The sequence below is a fragment of the Lagopus leucura genome, unplaced genomic scaffold, assembly GCF_019238085.1.
Source record: "Lagopus leucura isolate 7727_CA_CO unplaced genomic scaffold, USGS_WTPT01 Super-Scaffold_100159, whole genome shotgun sequence".
Taxonomy (NCBI): domain Eukaryota; kingdom Metazoa; phylum Chordata; class Aves; order Galliformes; family Phasianidae; genus Lagopus; species Lagopus leucura.
The window spans coordinates 7,511,901-7,536,324 of record NW_024962335.1 but is presented as its reverse complement, the minus strand read 5'-3'; the positions used below and the strand labels follow the sequence as shown (position 1 = coordinate 7,536,324).

Here is a 24,424-nt window from a genome sequence, read left to right as displayed (position 1 = left end):
GAATCACTTCCCTGCCTTCCTGCCATTCCGTGTTCAGAAAGAAAATCACCTTCGGACAGGATGCAGGGCCGTAGAGGAGAGTGGCCTTGGGCAGCTGGAGCCCATTGCAAGGAGGGTGGAGCCCGGGAGAGATGTCCCTGCCCATGGGGAGCATCACAGGGAGCAGGATATGGAGCTGTGGCTGCACAACGGCCTGACAGACAGGCTACTGGGCTTTTGTGTTTAGTCAGTATCCTTTTGGCTTGGCTTGTGAAGGAGGACTATGGTAATGATCACAGGCCACAAACTTGTTTTCCTGCAGCTGGAATCTTTTGTCCTCTTTTTCTTGGCCAGATGCAGGTGAACAGAACTTTTTTCTGTTCTTTCGCTATTCCCAAGAGTGGAGGTTGTTCGAAGTCACAACTTGGGAAAACGTTCTTTTAACACCACTGGGTTTATTGCATAAGACAGCACTATGTGAGCTCTTCCCACTGTTCAGCTCTGTTCAGCTTCTTTCTCCCTGTCTTTTTCCTACGTATAATTGCTGGCTGGGCAAGATAACATGATGTCAAAATCACAGGAGACTTAGAGCTGTTCTACAGTTTTTTAAGTCTGCATTGTCATACTGGCTTTCCTGCTCATTCATGATGTTGCGTAAGTAAATAGATGAACATTTTTAAATGAAATCCTTAGTTGCCAAATCCAATCATCTGACGGACAGAAACAGGCATTTTCAGGCCAAAGTACTCAGTGTAAATTGCTCCAGGATGTTTCTCTCCTCCTGTAAAACCAAGTGAAGGTAGGACAGGAGCGTGTTTCCCTCAAACGTGGCTGAGTGTCACACAGAAGCTCAGCAGGATGGGATGGGTGTAACGTTTTCCTCAGCACACTGGAGGAGATAATTTACCAGAGGGACAGACGTCAGCTCTGTACTGTGACCTGAAGATGGACAAAGAGGGAGTGTATGCATTCATCCTCTGTGCTAATGTCTACTATTGGTAGAAAAATAATGTCTGTTTTTAACTATTTTTTTTTTTAAGCGTTGGATGTTTTGGTATTTCTGAACATTTTTTTCCCCTTCAGCACTGTACGTAGTGTTGGCTGTTTACTGATAAGCAATAGATTTCCTGTTGGTGGTGGCAGTTTTGTTAGTTGCTTTATTTATGGATTTCTTCCTTTCCCTATCCAAGCAGGACAGAGGACATCTCTGCCCTCTTCTGTTTCTCCCAGCTATTTAGTTCACTGGTGCAAACAAAACTGTGTGTTTCTACTCTTACACTTGGTTTTCTTTCTGATTACCTGTGATGCTAGTCTGGATGCAGGGTTCCCCTCTGAACATTGGTTAAGATTGGATGGGAAGAAACAGTGATTTTCTGTTTCAGTCCCCTCAGTAACACAAGGTAGGGAATCCAACATTCAGTCTCAAATTTCCTCTGAAATTACCATGCATCTCAGAAAGTGAGTTTAGGTTGATTGTAAGTGCTGGTGATTCAATCACAGCCGTAGCCAAGATGTTCCTGGAGTCAGTTATCTCCAGGTGTAATAATAACTCTTCTTTCTAGTTCAGCTGTGGAATCTCAGCGTGTCTTTGTTTCTTGATTAAACAGCCATCTACAGTGAAAATCGCTCACGTTCCGTAAATATATGTTGCCACTATCTCACTTGTTAAATTCTCAGCTAAGGAAGCAGGATGAGGTTTCTTGGCATTTGAGGTGTGATTTTTAGACCTCAGATACTTCTTATAGCTATTTCTTGGATTCATCCCGAGTTTTCCTCTAAGAATGCCAGTGGTGATACAGCATATCACATATAACAGGTGTCTGGCAGGTGTGGCACATAGAAATATTTTCAATGCCTCTCATATTTTAATATTTCTCTTGCTTGTAATCTGAAGGATTATTTAATCAGCTTAGCTGTAGACTTGCATTTATCTTATTAAGAATATCTATCTACAATGATTCCTGAATTCTCTTCAGTTTCTGCTATCCTAAGTGTAACCAACAGCTTCTGTTCTTAGGTGAATAGTTCATTTTGGTACCAGGAAAAACCTTGCCATTCAAACAAGTCACCACATTAGGCTTTTGTTCTGTAATGCCTCCTTGATTTTATTTCTTGTTTTTCACCAGAAGGCTTGCCTTCACTTCACTCTTAACAAGAAGTCATTCTTTCACGACTTCCAATCATTCCTTACACCTTTATATATAACAGTTGCCTCCTACTTAGTTTTTTTTCTTTTTAGGGTGGGAGAAATGTTCCTTTTAAAACACTGCGCTACATAAACCTGGTTTGGATTTGCACACACTGAATTAAGTTTATAATCAATGGTATTTCTATTATCAATTTCTAATTGCTGTCTAGTAATTACACTTTTACCCTTAGCTACTTTTTGTTGTTGTCATAAAGAAGTTCATCACTTGTGTTTTTTATAGACTCAAAGATGTTTGGTTGAGAAAAATTATTGGTGTGCATTCCCTTCTTGTATTCTTCACTGTTACAACATAAATGTATACATGGGCTCATCTCACAACTCCTGACTCAGCCATCCACTGCAGATCTCTCTTCATGCTGAGACTGTCACATGCCTGTTAAGACACTGACCCTTATCCATTCTAGATGAAACTGGCAATCATGTGAAAGCAGATAGTGGGGTCTTTGTCTCTTCTTCCCGTTCCAATGGTTTTTAACATTCAAGTTATTTGAAAAATTCTAGTAGGCTTTGGAAGTCCTACCGAATCACGCTTCTTAACGAGAGGGAATTTTTCTGGCTCTATTCATTACCCAGGTTTCCAGTATTGGCACGCAAACAACTTTACATTCTCTGTGTTCTCATGTTTTAGCTGTGAATCTCATAGTATTACATCGTACCTTCTCATTGTCGTCCCTTATGAATACCAGCTGAAAGCCCTGCAGGTTAATCCGGTTTGATTGCTTTCTGAAATATTAGGCAGTTCTACTAGTATGAAAGAAGCTTTGGCGTTTGGCAGACATCAGTTTGCAGAGGGGGACAACTAATCTGTGGGATATCACTTACCTAGTTGGCGTTTCATCCCCCAAATCTTCTGCAATCTATTCCTCTCATTAGGGGGTCAGGAAGGATTCCCAGGCAGTCTGTCTCTCTCCAGTTTTCAGGGAGCTATAATAGCTTAATAAATATTACTGAGCGTGGACCCATAGATCAGGGGTTGCCCATCCAAAGGGTTAATATTTTTTTCCCCAGCAAACTATTGGCTCACTGTATGGGAAATCCCTATCTTTGGAGAGGAAATAGAAGGTGGTACATCCATTGCAGTGGTAGTCAGGTCACTGTGGCTCTCATTTTTGGCTATGTGGAGCTTTACCTTTCAAAACAGTTCTGCACTCCTTCTTGCAAAATGTCTAAAAAATTGTCTCTGCCATCAGATTTATCTCTTCTTCAATAGAAGTGCAGCAAGGACAGCTATTCTAAGTCTAAGCAAAGTCAGTCTGGATACCATTTAATGATTCATGTCCTAGAAAAACATCGTTTTCCTGTTTCTATAGTGGAGACATTGTTCCTGGCTGGCTGCTTCAAGCAGTGGCGCAGTGTTTGGGAAATGCTTGCATCTGAGTGCATCTGTCTTTTTTTTTTTTTTTTTTCCCCTTTTTTAAAAAAAAAATCATCTAGATTCCTTTCAAATAAAAAGACAAAACAGAAAAACACTCATGCCTGAAGCCTTATTCTTATGTTTTCAAGCTAGAGGCTTGAATAGAGTTGCAAATTTATAGTAATGAATGAGAATAAAAAGCCACCAAGCTCACAGTTCAAATCAAATAATTAATAAACGGCTTATCCAATCCCTGTGCTGTGTAAGATCAATTACGTGTTTTCCTGAGATTTTTACTTAACATACATATGACTTCCTGAAAGCATACGAAAATATTGTTCAAAATACAGCTAATAAATACAGAGGTAGTACATACAAAAATAGAGTGAGAAACTCAATTACTGTACAAGTGAATCTTCACATATCAAATCCGTTGGAGCACTTAGAAATTATTTTCTAATGTATACGCTGGTCATAACTTATCTCCTGCAATGTGAAAATGTTTCAGGCAAATTAAAAAAACAAAACCAGAACCAAAATAAAACAGACCCAGAACACAATAGTGTTTGAGTTCTTCTTGTGCTCTTTTTCCTGCCCTCTACTCTCTTTGGGCTTTGTTATCCACGGTAGTCAGTGGGGTCATAAGTCAAAGATAGCAGTGGTGGCTGTTTCTAGGTCACAGTACCATGTTCGAAGAGTAATTTTATAAGTTGACAGAAATAACATTTTACTCAACAGTAGGAAGGCACTGACTTGCTGCAAATTATTGCATTAACTTCACACCTCACCTCATTACACTTAACTGGTGGTGACATGCAGGTTTTACAGATGGTACAACAATCCATCTAAATGTTGTTTGAAAAGAAGAGGAAAGGAAAGGGGAATTTTAGTTTACAGTTTTCCAAAGATGGCAAAGGGAGAGGAACTGAACTGTCCTGGTATTTACCCTGTCTATTCCGTTATCTTTGTTTCTTATTATACAACAGGCACTTAATAGATTTGCAAGATTTTTGGAAGGTGTTACAATGATTGAGACTTCAAAACCAAGTTAATCTGTTTTGTTTTCTTAGCATCATACTTCAGCATCTGATCAGGAACATGCATTTTCATAAAGCTAAACTTTTTTTTTTTTTTTTTTTTTTACAAATAAGTGACCCTTGAACGTTTTCCCTCACCCCTTGTTTGCGCCTATTAAAAAGAAGAAAGGCAACTCACAAAAAAGCAATGGTAGGGAAAGGAGGCATGCTTTTAGGAGAAAAATATATACATATACAATACTAATATCCTGTTGATGATGTGATTTAAATAAAGACTGTGGTGCAGGTGAAGTTGTTCTGTAGGCTGATGGTGACTAATGTCTTTGTTTTCCATCCTTCCTAGAAATTAAGAAGCCGCCTGTGGCCCCCAAACCAAAATTTGTGGTAGGACACAAGGCAACACCTCCACCCGTTGCACCGAAGCCTGATCTCATGCTTTCTGGTGTTTTACAAGCAGCAAGGAAAACTAAGCCAGCTGTTGCACCAAAACCAAAGGTTCTCAAGAGCTCATCTATTCCAGAAGTTAAGCCTCCATCCTGTGCAAGGAAAGGCACCAAAAGCTTTGAAGAACACAGAGGAGATTCTTCTCAAACACTGGACCACTTGAACTACAAAAATGAAGTCTCAGAAGGGGGTACTGATAACACAGCATATATTCTGCCAATGTCATCTTGCAAATTCGAATGCCTTCATAAGCTTGGAAATGGGGAGAACACTTGTAAAACTCAGATCATTCTTGAGCACTTTGAAAACTTAGAGAATATCAAAACAGGTGAAAAAACTGCACTGGCTCTGGGGAGTAGTCCCAGTGAAAAAATGGCAAATAGAAACCAAGTGGTTGTGAAAGCCAGCATTTTGGAAGAGAAACTTAAAGACGTTCTAACTCATGGTGTGTTCCCCAACAGAAGTCCTGTGAGGCACAGGCATGCAGACAAACTTTACAGAGGGGATGGCAACAGCTCCAGGAATGATGTTAAAATAGAGTTTTTGGAACTTGTACAGTCATCTTCTGAGGTAGCTAATGGGAGGCAACAAAGTACTGGCAGTAAGCTCACTGAAGGTGAGTTTCAGACGTCTGAAACTTGTCCTAGTTTGAATGAAAATCACAACAGTTGCCCATTGAACCAGGAAATCCTTGAAAATGAAAATGTAAATAGCAGTAGTTCATTTTCAGATGAAATGGGCATGAAAATAGACACTGATAAAACTTCCTCTGAAACATGTTCAGTCCTGAGCTCAAAAATGCTTCCTATCCCTAAGCCAAGAAAGCCACGTGCTGCGTGTCTTGTCCGTCAGGATGGCGTAGACAGCATAGGAGAAGGAACAAAGGAACCATCTAGTTCAGAGAATGATTCCCTTGGTCCTGCTGAATGCAGCTTTAAAAAGCCAGCAAAAATTAATGTCCTTGGTCAGAGCGTTTGCTATAATGATCATACAGAAGCGCTTAATCCTGAAAAATCTGAGATAACTCAAGGTGTTACAGACAGAATACATCTGAGGAAGGAACCTGCTGATACTGAAGAGTCAACACTGCAAAATCTTTTGCCTCAGTTATCACACAAAACTTCTGATTTGGTGGAAAATGTTGAATGTTCCTTAGATATAGACCATAACTTAGATAGCTCAGTGGATAGGATGACAGATGATGCTAGTGTGCCAGATACTGTGGACAAAAGGACTAGCTTTATCAGATGCGATGCTTTGTCCATGAGTTTGCCAAAGCAAATAAAATTAACTGGCAGTCAGCACTCACCTGCTGCTAATAGCCTCCATGCTTCCCCACAAAAAGTGGAAGATAGGGAAGCTAAAATCAAGGACGAAAGTTCTCCGAAAATCGTTCCTAAGAAACCACAGCGGCACAGCCTACCAGCTGCAGGAGTGCTGAAGAAAGCTGCGTCGGCAGAGCTGATTGAGAAAAGTTCTTATGCCTCCTCTGAAGACAAATCAAGCAGCGTTCTGGAAGGATCTCACTTCGCACACGCTGAAGCCAGGGAGCAGGGTGCGCTATCCTCCTCTGACATCCCCAAACGTTCCTCTGAGAAACCCGTCTGGAAGTTACCTCACCCTATTCTTCCGTTTTCAGGAAATTCGGAGTCATTAAAAACTGCGAGCATTGCTCCCAGCTTCAGCCACGTGAGTGCTGTGACAAAGCCCAGAGCCAAATCTCTCTCTTCTGTGGACATGGAAAGGACAGACAAGCCTTGCAAAGACCCGCAGAAGAAAAACAGTTTGAGAAAGTTTCTCAATGTGAAACTGTCGGTTTGCTTAATGAAAAGTGACTTCCAAAAATTTCTGTCTAAAGGCAGCCAGTCAATGGATAGTTCTACTGCTAACCTTTCCACTGGGGAAGGGTATGGGAATAGTAACAACCGACATGTATCATCTGTAGGCAGTGAAAGGAAAGCAAAATCTGCCAAGGCACGTTCTGTAGAAATAAGTAGTCCAGCACTGCAGAAGAAGAGGCAGAGAAATAGAAGCCAGCCTGAGATGCGAAGTAACCAAAGGCTGGAGTCTTTAGATGGGCACTCACTGCCAGGAGAGAATCTGTCCCAAATGCATTTGAATTCTGTAACCAGCAATTGTGCTCCTGAGTATGAGAACTTGCGTCACTATGAGGAAATACCAGAGTATGAGAACTTGCCTTTTGCTATGGGTGCTGGTAAAAATCTGTCTTTGGAATGGCAGAATTCCAGCCACGTGGAAGACCCGAGCCCCAGCTTGTATGAGATGGAGGAGCCTTTTCAAGCAGCAAGCAGGCGTGTGAGACATGGCAGGTAAAACAGAAAGAAAGGGGTGGTTAAACATCTCTCTTGCAGCTCTGGTGGTTGTAAACACATTTAGAGGATGACCCTAGAGGCTACATCCCTTTCATTAGATGTCAGCAGAACAGTCATTGACGTGTATCTTTGCATTTGCTTTTGAAGTTCTGAAAACTGCACTTGGTGAAGAGAGGCAAGAGGAAAAATAAGCTTCTTCAAATACGATTAAAATTTGGGTAATGCATGCACATGCTTTCCCAGATTTAATTAAAGCGTTTTGATATAGTCACATATTTGTATTCAAGAGCACTTAAATAGGGAGGAATGAACCTTACTCCAGTCTCCGGATGAAGTGGAATAAATGTTCATAGAGTCCACAGTTTCTATGTTTGTAGGGGAAATGCATATATTTTTAGATCAGCTGATACAGCTGGAAAAAGCAGGCGAAATTTTGGGTGTGCAAATTCTTCATTGGGTCTTGAAGGCTTTTCTGGTGTAAGAAAAGATAGTGCCTATCCTTGAGTGCACTGAGTCTTTTGTACCTTTCTATGCCCACAGATACAATAAAACTAGTGGAAGTGCAGGAGTTCTGTGTGACCTGTACAAAACATTACTAAAATACCGTGTTTTGTGGCAGGTGATAGAAAGCACTTGCTGCAGGGAAGGGAGAGAGCTGCAGCTTTGTTGTCCCAGCAGATGGAGGAGGTAGTTAGTATCAGCAGATTCAAAAAGGGATTGGACTGATTCACAGATATGTCTAAAACAAATGCTAACTGAAGCAGGCGGGAGCAGACCTTGTAACATCTGTGGTGGTATGACTGTGGGTGTTGACAAGAAGAGTGGGCCACGTGGAGCAGGAGGCTCCCACATTCTCCTGGTGGTAACGGGTGAAGCATTGTTTTGACCCAGCTTGGTATTACTTAACTTCCTAACTTCAGCTGGTCTGTCAGTCTTAGAGATCCCTAAGTTTTGTCTCACAGCAGTGTGAAGGATTTAAACAAAATAGGCAGCCTGTATAATTCATAGTTCCCAGCAAGCTTCTTTATACTCTTGAGAGTATATGCATATTGATGAGAACAAATGAGCTAGGTTATAATCACATTTAACGTTACTTTTCACTTAGGATTACTAAGCTTCTTTCTGGTTGCAAATGTATGCTCTGAAGACTTGGAGTTTGCCATTCTCTGGAGGAGCGTGTTCTTTTTTAAAGGAGGAGGCAAATATTTTAAGTGGCATCCTTTGTTGATAACTGTTGATAGACTTGATATTTTCAACACTGGACTGATGGAAAGCATGAAGCTTTACTGTGGGAAGTAGGATTTCAAGCTATGGCATTGGTATATTTGTTCATACGTTGAATATTTTTCTTGTTTACAGTAGGTTGCTTTTTATTTTCATCTTTGCATTCTTTTAGTGCTATGAGTTCATGACTTTTTGTAAGGGTTTGAGGGTTTTGCACCCTGGCAAATCTGTACCTGTGCTTCCTAAGCTGGGTGTTTTTGGAAGAACTGGATTTGTTTGTGTTCTTCTTTTGAAAGCACACACAGAAAAATGTAACCCGAATACTTCATTTAAGTCTTTATTTTAAACTAGATGGCATAATCAGAATCTACCATTCAGAATCTGCCATAGGGAATGATTTATGCATGAAATTGCTTTAATAGGGCAGGGGACAAAGAAATCCCAAGGAGCAAATGGAAACAGGGCAGTGCTGCCCTAGATCAGCTGGAGATGGAGGATCAAGTGCCAGAATTGGTTTCAACTCTTCTTGGAAGATGCTGGGGTGCTTGTGCACCCAGAGCAAAGCTGGTAGTTTTGCCAGTTTTCCCATCCATTATTTTCCCACCTCCTTCGAAGCCTCTTTATCAATGCCATCTTCCCTTTCTGCATAGCTCTTTAAGAAACTCTCATTATTCCCTGTGCCAAGTGATGTTATAAAACCGGTTAGAGAAACAGTGCCGATGTTATTGTAATAATTACTGCTACCATTTTCTCAACCTGTCAGAACATGTGCTTACCTTTTTCCATACATTGGAGCACACTGAACTTCTGTAATGCACTGCTAATGGATGTAATTTTTTTTATGATTAAAGCCAGTGTACAAGATTCACAGTCTGATTCCTTACACTTCTAATCATACAGCATATATGCAGAATATTCATTCTGAACACAAAGTTTATCATGACCAGAAGAGTTCAGTAGAGTGTACCCAAAGTTACTTTTTTGTGTGCATGGAGGAAGATACAAAATACCCAGGGCTTCAGCAGCTACTGGGAAGTTTCCTCCTGATCCCATCTAGTGAAACTGGTAGGCTTTAATGGAGAATGCTAATAGCTTGTGTTGCTTTTAGGCTAAATTCATATGTCTGACTAAATTCAGATACTTTTTATTTGCTTTGGCCTCCCCCCAGGAATTTAAATCTAGAATGGCAGGCTTGGGTAATTAATAGTGTGGGTATCAGTTGCTGCTAGCCACTTGATTTTTGAGTTATTTGATGTTGGTCTTCCTGCTGCCACTGTGGGGTTTGATTTTAGGAGGAGGGGAGCGAGTGTCCTGAGATGAGCTGTGAGCCGTGGGGGGAGGCACAGCTGGTGGGGGGAGGCTGGTGGGCCCAGGTGGCTATCAGCACCTCGGGGGAATATTCTGAATGCAGTCACACAGAGCCTCTGTAGCAGATAATCCATGTATTGTTTCCACAGTAAATTAAAGCAGTCTCTTGAAATAGTTTTTAAGGCTTGTTTGTTTTGCCCTGCTCTCCCTCTTTGATAACCATTTTAAAATGACTAGCAAGTGTGCATTTGTTGTTAGGAGGATTCTGCGAAGTGAGTGAGGAGCAGATGCTGTGGGATTGATAATGTACGGTTAACATGTAAAATAAGTTTCAAATATCACTATCTGCTTGCTGGTAACAGCAGGGAAGGCAGCTTTTTATTTTTATTTCTATTTTTTTTCCCCAAGTGTTGTGGTTTTGAGAAATATGGTCCAGGCCTGAAATGTGAGTGAAAAGTCAGTGCTGCTTGTACCAACACAGCCATTCTTGTTAGTATTGCCAGAGACCAGCAGTTGAAACAGTTCTATTTTGAAGTAACACTTCTTAGTAAGGGAGAAATGTTCATACATCTGTTATCCTTCTCAATAACAAACTTTCTGTTGAAGAAGGCAAAATCTTCCTTGAAACTAAGAATGTAAAATTGAGTATACCTACGTCCAGTAATTTAAAAATGCAGAGGAAAAGCAAAAATGGCTTGAAACATCTGTCACGATGCAGAAAACAAACTTCTCTGGATACTGTGAGCTACCTTTTTGCATTTTTTGCATAGTTTCTGGCAATGGAATTATTCTTCCGGTTTAGCGAGTCTTTTCTTTCACCCTTCAGGAAGAGCATGATGTATTTCCTGGCTATTTTTGGCAGTGTTCCTTCAAGATCTTGCAACTGTACATGGTTACTAATGGATTTGCATGAAATGTATAGCTGTGTCATTGTATTTCCTGCTAGCATTTTCCTTCTGAAAGGGCTGTGGAGGGGGAGTGCCATGTGACAACAATGCTTTGAGATCTTAATGTTGCTTTCTGTATACCCCGCTTCCTATTTTCCTCCATTTGTGCTGATTTAGAATAGCCCATTGATTTTTCAGAAATGAACATCTCAGTGCAAAATGTAAGACTCGATGGTTGGACTTGATGATCCCTGGAGGTTCCTTCCAACCCTTACGGTTCTGTGATTCTGTGATTCTGTAAGCTTAGTTATCAAGACTAAATTCTGCTCTGATGACCGAGTCCCCAGAGGCCAATTGTGTCTCCATGAAAGCCTTCCTGGAATAGTGAATTTAGTACTGAAATCTGTGTGATTAAGCACTTGGCCTTAATTGGCATTCATTCCTCTTTGATGTACTGAACTTCATTAGAATTTTGAGGCATGCTTTGTAGAAGTAGTGTCACACCAGATAAATGTGGTGTTTACTGACTGGCTGTGTTAGGGAAGTGTTGGGTTTTTTTTTGTTTGTGTCTTACAACTGTGAAGTTCCTGCTCAGAAACTTTTAAAGGGAAACACTAAATTCTAAAATACTGAAGTGTCTCTATAGCATTTTAGAATATTTTTCAAGCATGCTGAGATTTAAATGCATGAAGTACTTTTCAGGTATTGAAGTCATTCTATTTGCATTTTGGTGTTAAAAAAATAATTCACTTAATAAAATTCAGAAAAAGTGAATATAATTTCCTGATGAGTAGAGGCCAAGTGTGTAGATTTTGGATTTCAGCTTCTTTATAGTTACAGCGGATTAGTTTCTGATCTGCAAAAGTCAGGTTCCTTACTCTCCACCACCAGCTCCAGTTGCACGCACTTCTCAGCTCTCTGATGAGGGGTCTGGAGCACAAGTCTTATGAGGAGCGGCTGAGGGAGCTGGGATTGTTCAGCCTGGAGAAGAGGAGGCTCAGGGGAGAACTCACTGTACTGTACAACTTCCTGAAGGGAGGTTGTGGTGCAAAAGGGTCCGGCCTCTTCTCCCAGGCAAATAGTAGGACCCGAGGAAATGGCAAGAAGTTATACCAGAGGAGGTTTAGGTTGGACATTAGGAGAAACTTTTTCTCTCAAAGGGTGGTCAGGCACTGGAATGGCTGCCCAGGGAGGTGGTGGAGTTGCCGTCCCTGGCAGTGTTCAAGAGGCGCCTGGATGAGGAGCTACGAGAGATGGTTTAGTAGCCTGTGGTACTAATAGGAATGGGAGGGTGGTTGGACTGGATGATCTTGCAGGTCGTTTCCAACCTTGTGATTCTGTGATTCTCTCCCGTGCTTCCAGCTGGCTTCTGCTCAGGGAGGGATTTGGGCACATCATATATTCAGGAGCCCTTACCCTGGGGCTGGACACCACTTTGGGATCTCCTTCTCTTTCCAAAATCAGTTGTCCTTGGGCCTGGGAAGTGCTCTATATTGTACTGTCAAGGTAATTATTTCGTAGTGCTAGGGTAGTGCAGTGAAACTGCATGAAGGATAGGAAAGTGAATTTTTAGCTCAAGAAAATGTGTGGGGTATATTGTCTCTTATTTTTTCTTTTTTGCAGGAGTCTTCACGCAAGTCTTTGTCTCCACAGAGTAGTTTTCCAATTGGAGGAGAAATTTTGTGTAGCATTGGGTTGATTTTCAGTCATACGGGCTTATAATTTAGTCTGCTATTTCACTTGAAATAAAATACATATATTATGAGAAGAAGATACATGATCTGGGACAATACTTGTATCTTCTAAAGCGCCCTGGGAAAATTATACCAAGCACTTTTTTTTAAATGAGAATAAACAGTAACTTCTTTGCATTGAAAGAATTTTAACACATTCTTGTGCAAATGGGTTTGAGCTGTGCTGATTTCATCTGTTTTTATGCTGGGACAGATTCTGAGACCCAATGCTGTCTTGTCAGATCCAAAGGACATAAGTTAATTGGAAAACTGCTTTTGTCCGAAACCAAGTCTATAATTCTCATGTGCAGTCCAGTCTTCAAATTGTTTGGAAAGCCTCAGGAAATTAAAACAACTCAGAATCTCCAAGATTGTCACAAAATAGAACTTTTGTCTCCTGAGTGGATTTGGTTTATCTTTCATTCTCTTTTGAAGGGCTCACAGTTAATGGATAGAAAGAAATAGGTGCAGCAAGTTGACCTACATACCACGCATAGTGAAACTTTTAACAGAATTTGAAGAGTAATGATAAAAGCTCTCTAATTTATCCAGTTTTACAAGTACGTAGATGTTGCTTAATTTCTTGATGTTAGCCTTTCGTGAAGACCAGTTTGGGTTAGGTGTGTTGATGTGTATGAGGGGAGCAGTGGTGGCCAAGACAAAGCTAGCTCTGCTGAGATGTGCTTGCTGCTTGCTGGGCAAATCCCACTGCTGCTTCCAAAAAGCCATTGTGTGGTTCCTTATGGCACTGTTTTGTACGGTCTGGCAAATTGTGGCATGTTAATCTTGGCTTACTTCCCATCCATATGCAGTAAAAGAGCCATTTTGAGTGTAAACGTTACCTGTTACAAGCTTAAGGTTAAACTGCGCTGTCATTCATTTCCCACCAAAGAAGCACTCTCTACAGATGGCAAAAATGCTGTAGCTGTGCTGTTTCCTGTTATAAAACAAGGATGTCCTCATCCTTCCTCCCAGTGACGTCGTATCAGGCTGGTGTGTTGGCCTCGCAGGCCATGGGGAAGTGACAAGTCATCGGAAGGAGCGCCGAGGCCATCAGGCACAGAGCCACCTTTTTCAGCCCATTCCTTCTCATGTGGGTACGGGAACCCGAGTGTCACTCCCACAGTCTACAAGGCTTTATTTTTCTTTCTGCTTTTACTCCACGGTTGCTTTTTTCTGGATTTCAGCATTCTTTCTACATGGTTTTTGTTCCTCAAGAAGAAGAAAGCTAACTCTATGCAGCATTTGTCACCTGATGCTGGCCTCACACCCTGCATTAAGCACAAGCCTCCCTGTCTCCAGTTGCCAACAGTGCTGTATGCTGCAGGTTCCCAACATGTAGTTTCAGAGAGTATCCCAGATAGGAACCGATGAAAGACCCACTTATATGCTCAACAACAGCCTTTTCCTGTGGGTTATTTTCAGCATCGGCTCAGAAAATGTGTTTGTGAAGCTCCTTAGTACGCTGTTATGCGTGGTGATTTTAACAGCAGCAAGGTCTAACGTAATTACATGTGTAAAACAGTAGGGTTTTTTGGCATAAAGTAAATGTTGGGAAACAAAACGGTCAAAATATTAACTTCAGTTTTTATTTAAATGTCAACAGTGATGTATTATTATGCATAATTGACCCCACATTTATGTTTGCTCCATTGTTTTAATGAACAGACTTAGTGAACTGCTTGCAGCAACCCTCTCTCAATGGCCTAGACAAAATTGAGATTAAGGAATGCAGGTCTGTTTAGATACTGGAATCCAAGAAGTTCCTTTTTAAAAACATTAATTTTACTCAAGTTTTAATTTTCCTTGATATTATTCTCCTTGTGTTTATGTAAAACTATTCCACCCAGTTAAGCAAAAGTGGACCAAGTAAAACCATAAACTCCGGGTGCATCTGAGTAGACAAAAAGAATATTATCAGAACCACCAGTTCAACAGCTCCGGCCTGAGCTGAGGATCCCAGTGATTTCAAATGCAAGTTGATATTTTTCTTTTCCACTCGATCAGATGTTCTGTGTTGATTTTGAGATGAGCTGAAAAGTTGAGGAAAAGTGTCAAAAACCCACTCTTCTTATCTATGCAAAATACTGGAGGAAGAGGGAGCACAAGTCGGACCTTGCAAACAACTCAGTGATTCTTTGCAGTGAGTGTGTGCTGGTTTCAACCAAGCTACTCCATCCAGTGTTTTCCAGCAGGCTGCTCAGGAAGCCGTGCCAGCTAACGTGTATGCAGAGCAGACAGACATGTGTTTAAGAGTTAAGTCATGCAGTGTTTATTTTAGCTGTAAGTCACTAGTTTTTGAGTACTCTGATATTTAGCTTTCTTTCGTCATCTTGGAAGTATCTGACATGTAAAACTTGCACTCCGGTAGGCTGTGCCTTATTTTTAAATAGAACAAACAACATTTTGAAGAAGGGTGTTACAGCCCTGACTTCAGAGGTAGTAAGCAAAAAAGTCACAAAAATAATGAACAATACAAATGATGGACTTTGATTTTAGTGGATGAAAAGTAGTTAAACATTGGAATTTCACAGTGGTCCTGGCAAGGTATGGTCAGGTTTTTTTAGATTAGTATAGGAATTTAGATTAGATAGGAATTTGTGGTGGAAGTTTTCCCTTTCCTACTTGATGTGCTTACTTTGAGATTTTGTCACAGTTTTCTAGAAGTCTTTTCAGTGCTTGCTGGACTGGTGTGGTGGTTTCTCTCTCTCTCTCTCTTTTATTTTTATTTTTTATTTTTATTTTTAAATGTGTCTGGAAAAGTTAAGTATTGTTTTCTTCTCCTGGTGCTGCTGTCCTTTCCCAGTAAGCAGTTCTCACTGGGGTCGTGTTTTGTGTGAGTGAAGATGAGCAAGTCTTAACTATAAATGATGCTCTATACTGTTTATTAGCACTTCTATGCCTGGAGCTTTTCTGAAGGCCTTGGCCATTAGTATTCTGGATTTGCAGCTGTCACTATGAAATGGGGGCTTGGCAATGGTGTTCACAATAAGTGGAGGCGAAAAGCTGCACATAATGTGAAGACTTCACACTTTACCCACCTTTGAAGGTGAGAAATAGCTGACATTTTTGGGTGGTGATGGGAAGAACTGATAGAGTGAGTCCTTCCCCCATGCAAGCCTCAAGGCAGGGGTTTAAATCCATGCATTTTATTGCTGTGTTTCACTGCCCAGTACTAAGGCTGAAGGCTGGCACATGGCACTGGGGTGGGTAATGCCCTGTTGAACCTTCACAGAGTCCTTTGTTGCACAGCAATCTCTCACAGCAGCTCAGGCAGAGGCAGGGTGCTCTGACTGCATGCTCTGCTGCTTGTGAATGTGCCATGGTGCTGGGCAGATGAATCGAGGTTCTGCGGGTCTCCGAGATGTGGCAGAAGCTGTTTTGGTTCCTCTATCAAATTGATCACTGAGTCATGTCAGAGGATGCTTTTCCCTGAGACTTTTAAAATAGAGACCTCTTTTTTATACACAGCTTTTCTGTGGTGATCGTGGAAGCATCTGAAGCATGCGTGTGTGTTTATGCAGAGCTGCACACGGAGCAGGGAATTGTCAACAAACGGTCAGGCAGAGCAGAAACTGAGAAACGCTGTCGGGCCATAGGAGGTTGCCTGTGGCTGGGGATGGCCTCGTGGCCTCGTGGGCCTCTGGTGACATCGGCACTGGGTACAGATGCCTTGCTTATTTGTACTTAGAATGAGAATCAGATTGTTTTTTTTTTCCTTCTTGCAGAGAAAAGAAATAATGGCTGTCGTGACCTTAGGAGAATGGCCACACAAATAAACGCTGCTGGCTGTGAGCACTGGGATGGCCTGGTGCCTGCAGATCAGGTGCCTGCCATGCACAGTCAGCTGCTGGTGCCTGGTGGGACAAGCCAGACCCCTGCCCTGAAAATCTAGGAGTGAGCAGGGGCAGATCAGGGGTAAAGGCCAGGATAAAATGGCTGTTCCTTGCATAAAACACTTCCACTTGTGGCTGATGGGTCAGAGGAAGGTGTTTCTGTCTGTAATCATTGAGGAACAATTTGGTAATTGTATCCTTAAAGTTCCCTAGCCAGCCTGGAGAGAACAGACCAGAGTAATTATAAGTAAGGCAAATAGTCATTGATCTTGTTTGCTTACCGTTTAATTTTTATGATGTTTTATATAAGACTGATTTTTTTCCTCAGCACTGTCATCTATGGAAGAGCAGATCGCAGGAGTAACTGATGAACCTTAAAGGAGTAATCTGTACAGGTGGCCTGAAAAACCACAGAATCGCAGATAGACAGAATTGTAGGGGCTGGAAAGGACCTCGAGATCATCAAGTCCAACCCCCCTGCAGAGCAGGTTCCCTAAAAAGGTTGCACCCGTCCAGGTGGGTGTTGAACATCTCCAGAGGAGACTCCATAATCTCTCTGAGCGGCCTGTTCCAGTGCTCTGTCACTCTCACTGTGAAGATAAATAAATGAGAGTGAGAAAAGGCAGATTGAGCTGTCTAGCATCAAATCTATAAAACCTGCTAATCTGTTGCCTTTTTGTCCTTCCTATTAGTCCCAGTAATACCAAGAACTTATTGAAACCATTGAATTGTCATTGGACAGAATGAGTGGTGTAACTTCAAGCAACTTTGTAAAACGCTTTTGGGATGATATGTTGCTCTGCCTCTGGCTGCAGAGAAGCACCATTTTGGGCAGAGAAGGTGAGCTCTAGTAGCTTGTCTGCAAGAAGGCAAGCTGTGCTGAGCGCTTGTAGCCACAGCAGTGCCCATGGCATTTCTAGTGCTGCCCAGCACACTGGAGGGGAAAGACATGAGGCCAGCTTGAACTCTTCCTATCCATGCATCTGCCATTAACCCAAGAGGTGACAGGTGCAGTAGGAATAACTTAAGATAAGTAAGTGTCCTGGCCTAGGCTGCAGTTCATCCTCGCTTGCTGTTCTGGTGTGCCTGATGAGAAACAAAAAGCATGGAGACATGAAGAGGAGAATGAAGCTGTTCAGTAACAGCTAAGATGGTTGATAGTTACTGTCATCAGAGAATATCAAGTGTAAATGATAAGATTATGGTAGATTGCAGTCCAGAAAACGAAATACAAGCTAAAGTTGTCTTCTTCAGGATAAGAATTGCCTTCTAAATGATTTGGGAACCAGCACAGAAATGTTCATTGTGACTTCAGGCTATAATGTCCTATGCAGGTCCTAAATGAGCACTGCCTGAAAGCAAGGCCTCAGGCTTGTTTGGAACTTCTATCATAACACAAATAAACAGAACAGCCACCGAGTTCTTCCAGACAGAAAAATAAATCCTATCCTGATCAACATAAACATCTGAATCTACAGTTCCAGTCTGTTTAAACAACTTGTTAAAAAAAAGATGCTGGTGATTTAGGTTTTTTGATGTTTTTTGCTTGTACAAGCCTGACTGAATAATGGAATACCTTCATTTGTAAAACTGCAAACTGTGAAACTGCCAGATGTGGGTTGTTTTTACATGAAAGAAAGATATGTGAAGGTGAATATTTGCAGTTTTAAGTTGCAGTATTTTGATGTAGGGTTTTTTGGTCGCGTTTCAAGCCAGGAAGTACATGATTTACTTTTCAGCTGGCAATTCAGGTGGCAATTATGTAGATTTTTGAAGTTTCATCTTGCTGTACATCTGACTAAGACTGTTGTGTTTTGTTTCATTAATGTTTACTGTTGCATTAGGAATGTACAGCACAGTTCATATGCTTCATCCCATAAACTGCTCGATTACAAAAAAAATTAGCATTTATTTGGTTTTAAGTGTCAAAAAAGGCCCGCATCTATATTTAGGTAGGTTGCTCACATGCTATGACAAGATGTTCTTACTCAGTGGGCAGTACAGTGAGCTGGCACTGATGGTGTTTCACATGACTGATAATGCAGAAGTTTCTCTTGGTGGGACAAAGAATCGTGATGAAGAGGGAGCAAAATAGAGATGGGTATTTGGGGGATACTGTGAACTGGTAGTAGAACTGTTTAAAAAATAACCACTAGGCATGCCTGTGCTATGATGTCCAAACCTGCCTACAGGCTACAAGGAATTTCTCTTAGTCCAGAAAAAATTTTAAGGAAACCATATATGCATATAGATTACTAAAGAGGTAAAAATACAGAGAGAGTATGCTGTATATACAGAGTTATTTTACAGCTCTTCTGATAAAGCAATGTTTATGATGAGAGATTGAGGAGAAGCATGTGTTCTCCCACACGTGTCTGCTAAAGGCCAGGCCACACAGGGACACTGCCACAGCTTTTTAGTAGAGGACAAAGCCACAGAGTGTATCTGCCCACATTCACAGTATTGCATTCCATCTCTGAACGTGCAGCTTGTTTGATTCCAGAAATTGTCCATTGTGCCTTTCAACCATTTGTCATCTGCTCATCCTCTGTGGTTTTGTTTTACAAAAAAAAAAATAATAATAATAATAATAACACAAAACAAATCCAAAAGATAAATTTATCAGGTGGAAGAACTTGAGATATGCATTGGACTGTGAGCTGAAGAGATACAGTGTGAAGATGAACAGGAGTTGCGCTGAGGTGCTTTGGCTCTTAGGGAGATGCAGTAAGAAAGATTTAGTGGATCAGTTTCTCTCAGCAATCACAGTTTCCTTTACAGGAATAGCAGGTGCATGTGCACCATGAATTCAAAAAAGGAATTAATGTGATTCACAGGAAGAAAAAAGAACACATGCTGAATGGCTTTAATCTGCAGACTTACTAAACATCCTAAATCATCTGTAGTTAATTATTAAAAACTTCTAGTTTTTTACTAAAACTTTCTATTAAATAAGTAGCTTAATCTTGCATTTACAAAATTATTTACCCAACATAAGTCAAGTATTTAATCCTCATGATGAGGATCAAATGATGACCAGGTTATGATTGATCCTAGTTATAGGAAATTAAAGCATCAGTTAAAATAAATACAAAGGGTAGGAAAAAAAGGCAAGAATATGTCTATTGACTAAGGTAAATATTAATGAATAGGAGGCTAAAAATTGAATTCCATTGTGGTAAGAGATAAAGTGCTGAATACACTTTCAAGTTGAAAAGATAATTCCAGACTAAATCTAGATTAAGTGCTAGATGTGAAAAGTAAAACTAGGTAATTATATTGTAAAGAAAGAAATAGCAATTATTTCTTTTGCAGGTTTAGAATCAAGCAGGAGGATAGATCTGCTTTTGGAATCTTGCAGGTTAAATAAAGATGAATATGATCTGCAAAATGAAAGGATTGGAGATGGCATCTACTAAAACTAAATGCTTTCAAGCTCATGGGTCATGGGACTGTGAATTAGAGTAGACAAGGAATTTTCTGAAATGCTGAAGCTAACAACTGGAAATTATAGAGCCCTGATAGTGCAGCTGCAGAGGGAGCTCCACAGCAAAGCCTCTGTTTTTGCCCTCCTGGAGTCTGCAGGAGCCATTCCTGGCATCCTCTGCACCAGGGCTCTCTGGTGACCACTCACTGTTGCATGAAGTTGGTCATTTTCAAGCTGAAACACCTGATTGTATCCTGGGGTTGTCTCAGATTCTTGTCTGGACTTAGTGATGATCTTTCAGGCTCTTCTTCCCCTTCCCCAGTTCTGAATATGGGAGACAATAAGTACTTGGGTGTTTCCCTAGTCTTTCCTGTCTTGTTTCAATAGAGCCGAGTTATTTTAGTCTTTTCTGTGTCTTCGTGGCTGACCAAGGTCTGTCCACAGGCCAGCTTATCTTGTCTTCATCTCTAAATATCTGTCCATTTGCAACCAGCTTTTGTTTTTTAGACTGCCTTGAGCATTGGCTCATCAACACCTTGCAGTGGCTGCCAGAGCATTCTTGCACAGCTCTGTCCTTTACTTCAGCAGCCACCTCCCATGGGATCCACACTGACATGTTTTCTTGTAGGTAGCTGTCGTGTTTGGAGGATGGCCCTCCATCTCTGCTTGTTAGTGATTCAAAGTTAGGAAAATAACAGTAAGTCTCAGCCATGTGTATGGTGTCCCAGGACATCTATGGGAAGAAATGGGTAGCTGTGAGAAATGATAGCTGCACAAAAGCATATGTGTTGGTCAGTATACTAACATTTGGGATGGCTGGAACAGCCTCGGAGATAGGGTTTCTGGATTTGCTTTATGTTTTGCAGAACAGCTGATTGCTTTTATTTCATATTACAACAAGCTCGTGGTATTCCAGCATCTTTTTGTAAGCTTTGAACACTGATTTCATGAGTTTCAACACTGCTTAATTGTGATTTGCAATTTTTAGATATTCTTAAGGATTAAAAATAGGAGCCCAGGAATTTGATGTGCTAAACATGACTTTGTGAAAGCTTCAGGTTCTACTTTCTCTAGCCATTTTAGTTTCTTCTTTAGTTTTCCCTACGCCCTCTTATTTTCTTCTAGAAATGCATTTCTCTGTTAAAGTTGTCAAGGCTAGTTAGAGGAAGAAGGTTGTGTGCCTGTCTCATGGAATTTCTGTGTTGAAAATACAGCTGAAGTTAATGAAAAGAGACCTCTATAATCTTTGTAAAGCAGCAGAACATGCTTATATTTTATACTTTGACAGCTACCCGGAAGGTAGCTCTCAGAAATGGGAGTTTTGAATCAAAAATTCTTTTCTTTTTTTTTTTTTAAGAATTATTGGTCCATCCCAGATGCACGTGTATAGCTAGTTTATGCAGTGATAAATAACCTTGTACACATAAATGCATCTAAAATTCCAGACAGAAAGCTCCAATCTGAGTACTGCATCTGCTTGAGTCCCATTGTTTTGAGAGGGGGAGGCAAAACAACTATGTTGGCTCCTTGTCCTTCTGGCACACGGTACAAACATTACACCATAGATGGTTGTAGCAAAAAGAGAATACTTATCAAATCTGCTGTGAAGTAAACTCTGAAGGACAAAAATAACATAAATACTCCAAAGTTCCCATGGCATTTGGCTGCTGTTAGTGAGCACTGCACAAATACCAACGTAAATAAAACATTGCAGAGTTGGGGGTCCTCTGTGGAAAATGCTACCATTGTCATCAGTGTTTTCAGATGATGTGCTACTGCACTCAGTGCTTCTGATACCAAGCACATTAGTTGTTGTGGGGTAAAGCAGAAGGCTCTACCTCAATAAAACATGGTATTTTTATCAACTGTCTATACTTTAATTTTAGATCCTTAGAAGAGCACCATGATCATCCTGGCATGGGAATAGGAGATCTTCAGTCAGATGAGGAAGATATCATGAACAGTTCCGATGAAGATGACGACACCAATTCTGATTCCAGCAAAGGGGAGCCTGATTCTCAAGATCAGGTATCTTTTCATCTTCATCTTCCGCAGCTGCTCCCCACTCCCGTGCTGTTTTCTGAGAACCTGTTGAGGTATTTTCAAGTAAAGCATTGAGTTGACATAAGTGGATATATTCAACTTCTCCATTTTTATTGTTTCGTGTGCTATTTACAAAACTTTGATTTGCGTACATTATCCTAATGTTAAGAGACCTAGCTTATACATATGCTCTTGGAAAGTGTGTTGCTCAGCACGTTTGTTCTTTGTCTTTCACTGAGCTGCAGTGCTGCCTACCGTGCCTCTAATAATTACATTCACAGGTGTATATTTACAGATCTTCAACTTTAAAATGATCAGGACTGTAAATATTTTAAGGAGGTTATCTACTCATAGATCCTTGAGTGCATCATGTCTCCCATGCACTGAATGTAAAATTGTTTTGTTTGTCAGCGTTGGCAAAGCCCAAAGAGTGGAGCAAGATGAAGATTGAAAGGTCCAAAGACCTCCTTCTGGAAAATCTCTTAGAAGTTGCAGTTTTGTGTAGGTGGTCCTTTATCAGAAGGTTGGCCATGTAATGAAGGCTTCTGTCTCTGCAGGCAGCTTTCTCTTCTGTGGTCATCAAAGGAGAGAGAGCCATAGTTGTCAACTTTCTGCTAACTTCTGCGAATGGCTGATCAGAATGATTGCCTCTCTTTTAATCTTATTTCTCAGTTTGTTGCATTTTTAGAAGTTCTTTTTTGTAGTTCTGGAAGTTCTGACACCAGCAGGCATGTAGAATATTTACAGATACATAGTAAGTATAGATAGTAAGTACCCGTATACAGATATAGATATATACAGATACACATACTGCCTCTTCTCAGCAGCAGTCCTGGCAGCTTTGGTGGCGCTTCATCTCCTTGCAAGTGAAGCGTTGTTTCCTACAGTGGTAGACTATTATTTGGCTCCTTTTTGGGAAGGAAAAAAAAAAAAAAAAAGGATTATTGAAGTGAGATATTTTAATGCTGGGAAAGAAGATTTGATTATGTAGTATCAGGTCTGAATTTCATTTTACAAGACTTGCTGATCTGTGTGCCCCTAGAAATGCTCTCAACCTTCCGTGACAGAGTTTTTTAGAAGAATGTTCCTGTTAGGAGGCTTCTCAGACAGGTTTCATGGACAAGCACAGCCACCAAGTAATTCAGAGCTCACTGTGAAGCATCTGCTGGTCGGCTCACGCCAGCCGGCTTGTGGCACGTGCAGCCGGCAGCTGGGGATTAGCAGCAAGCCGCTCCTTGCTTCCAACTTCCTCACAGCTCTGGCAGCTGCATGAGAGAAATGAAGCAATCCCTGCCTTGGCCTTCAGCTGGTTCTGTTTTTGTTTGTCCCCACCACAAGCATCTGGGTGTTTTGATGTTTTTTGCCTGTTAGAGAAGTCACAAGGCTCCCTTCCAATAGCGCGGCTGAGAGGGAGCCCAGTTCTGATCTTCCTAACTTGCACCCCTCTAGGCTCAGAGGATCTTCTGGCTGAACAAATGCCAAGTGGTCTTTTCAGTGCCAGCTGGTACATGAAAAGGCTTCCAAAGGGAGCTGAAAGTGGACTGTGATGTTACATGTTGTAGTTGTTCAGCATTAGCATCTTGTTCTCAAAATACTAATTTTCATCTAATTTGCAACTGCCAGAAGCACAGCAATACCTTGCTTTGCATAATGGAAGTGTTTGTGAATTCAGACTTGTTGTGAATGTATCAGCTGTGCTGTCTGAAATGTCACTGAGGCTTGAGGATGAGCATTACAGTCTTGCCTTCATCTGATTGACTTGTGTAGATCTAAGTACTTTTTGGAAATCAGCTTAATTTTTGAAGTAAAATCCCTGTGTGTATATAAAATAAATGAAAATATGTGATATATTTAGCATATGTGAAATACAACACTGAATTACTGAGTTTAGAAATTAATTTAGCAATTTGGGACTGGTAATTGCATTTAAATTAAAAACAATATTAAGAATTATAACCATAGCTGAATCTTGCAGCATTAGGGCTTATGAGACAAAATTCCATATATGCTGTGCAACTGAGGCTTGATTTTCAAAGTAACTGTTTAATGGCTGTACCTCCTATATTCAATACTGCCTCCCCACAACTTTGATTGTGCATGTTTTCTGTACGTCATGATGTCTCAGTCCTCCTCATCCATGCTTTCTTTCCAGCCCATTGAAATGGAAGCCTGAATACGTAATAGATGTAGTGACAGCTGGCAGTAGAGAGGCATATGGCAAACCATGAGAGCTGTGATGAAAAAAAGTGTATTTTATCTGAAGGAAATTATGCATGGGAGTTATTGTGCAGAAAAAAATAATTGCATCTTGGCACCTACTTCCTTTTGCTTTGCTATTCCTGTTTATTTCTGTCTGGCGTTGAATAGTAGCCTTGATTTTTGGAAGCTGTATTTGTGTATGTAAAAACCAGCAACATCTAAACTATGTCACAAGTAGATTATAAGGCTCACACAACTTTACAGCAAGGCTGCTTCTTATTCTAGCAGCTTGTTTAGTAAATTATCAGAAGCTGACTTTTCTGTTCTGTGGTGACATTTTCTTCCTTTCATCTTTTTCAATAAAGTCCATCTTTCTTTTAAGATGTTTGAGAAAGCCATTTGAGTTTACTG

The 24,424-nt window shown here is 40.8% G+C and overlaps 1 protein-coding gene across 1 annotated transcript in view; it reads left to right on the top strand.

Annotated features, from left to right (window-relative positions):
- Positions 1–24,424, top strand: part of FGD6 (FYVE, RhoGEF and PH domain containing 6) — a 67,769-nt gene that overhangs the window by 3,986 nt on the left and 39,359 nt on the right. The window contains exons 2-3 of the mRNA XM_042889792.1: positions 4,923–7,353; positions 21,658–21,799. Of these exons, the coding sequence (XP_042745726.1) occupies positions 4,923–7,353; positions 21,658–21,799 (2,573 nt within the window). The remainder of the gene's footprint in view (positions 1–4,922; positions 7,354–21,657; positions 21,800–24,424) is intronic.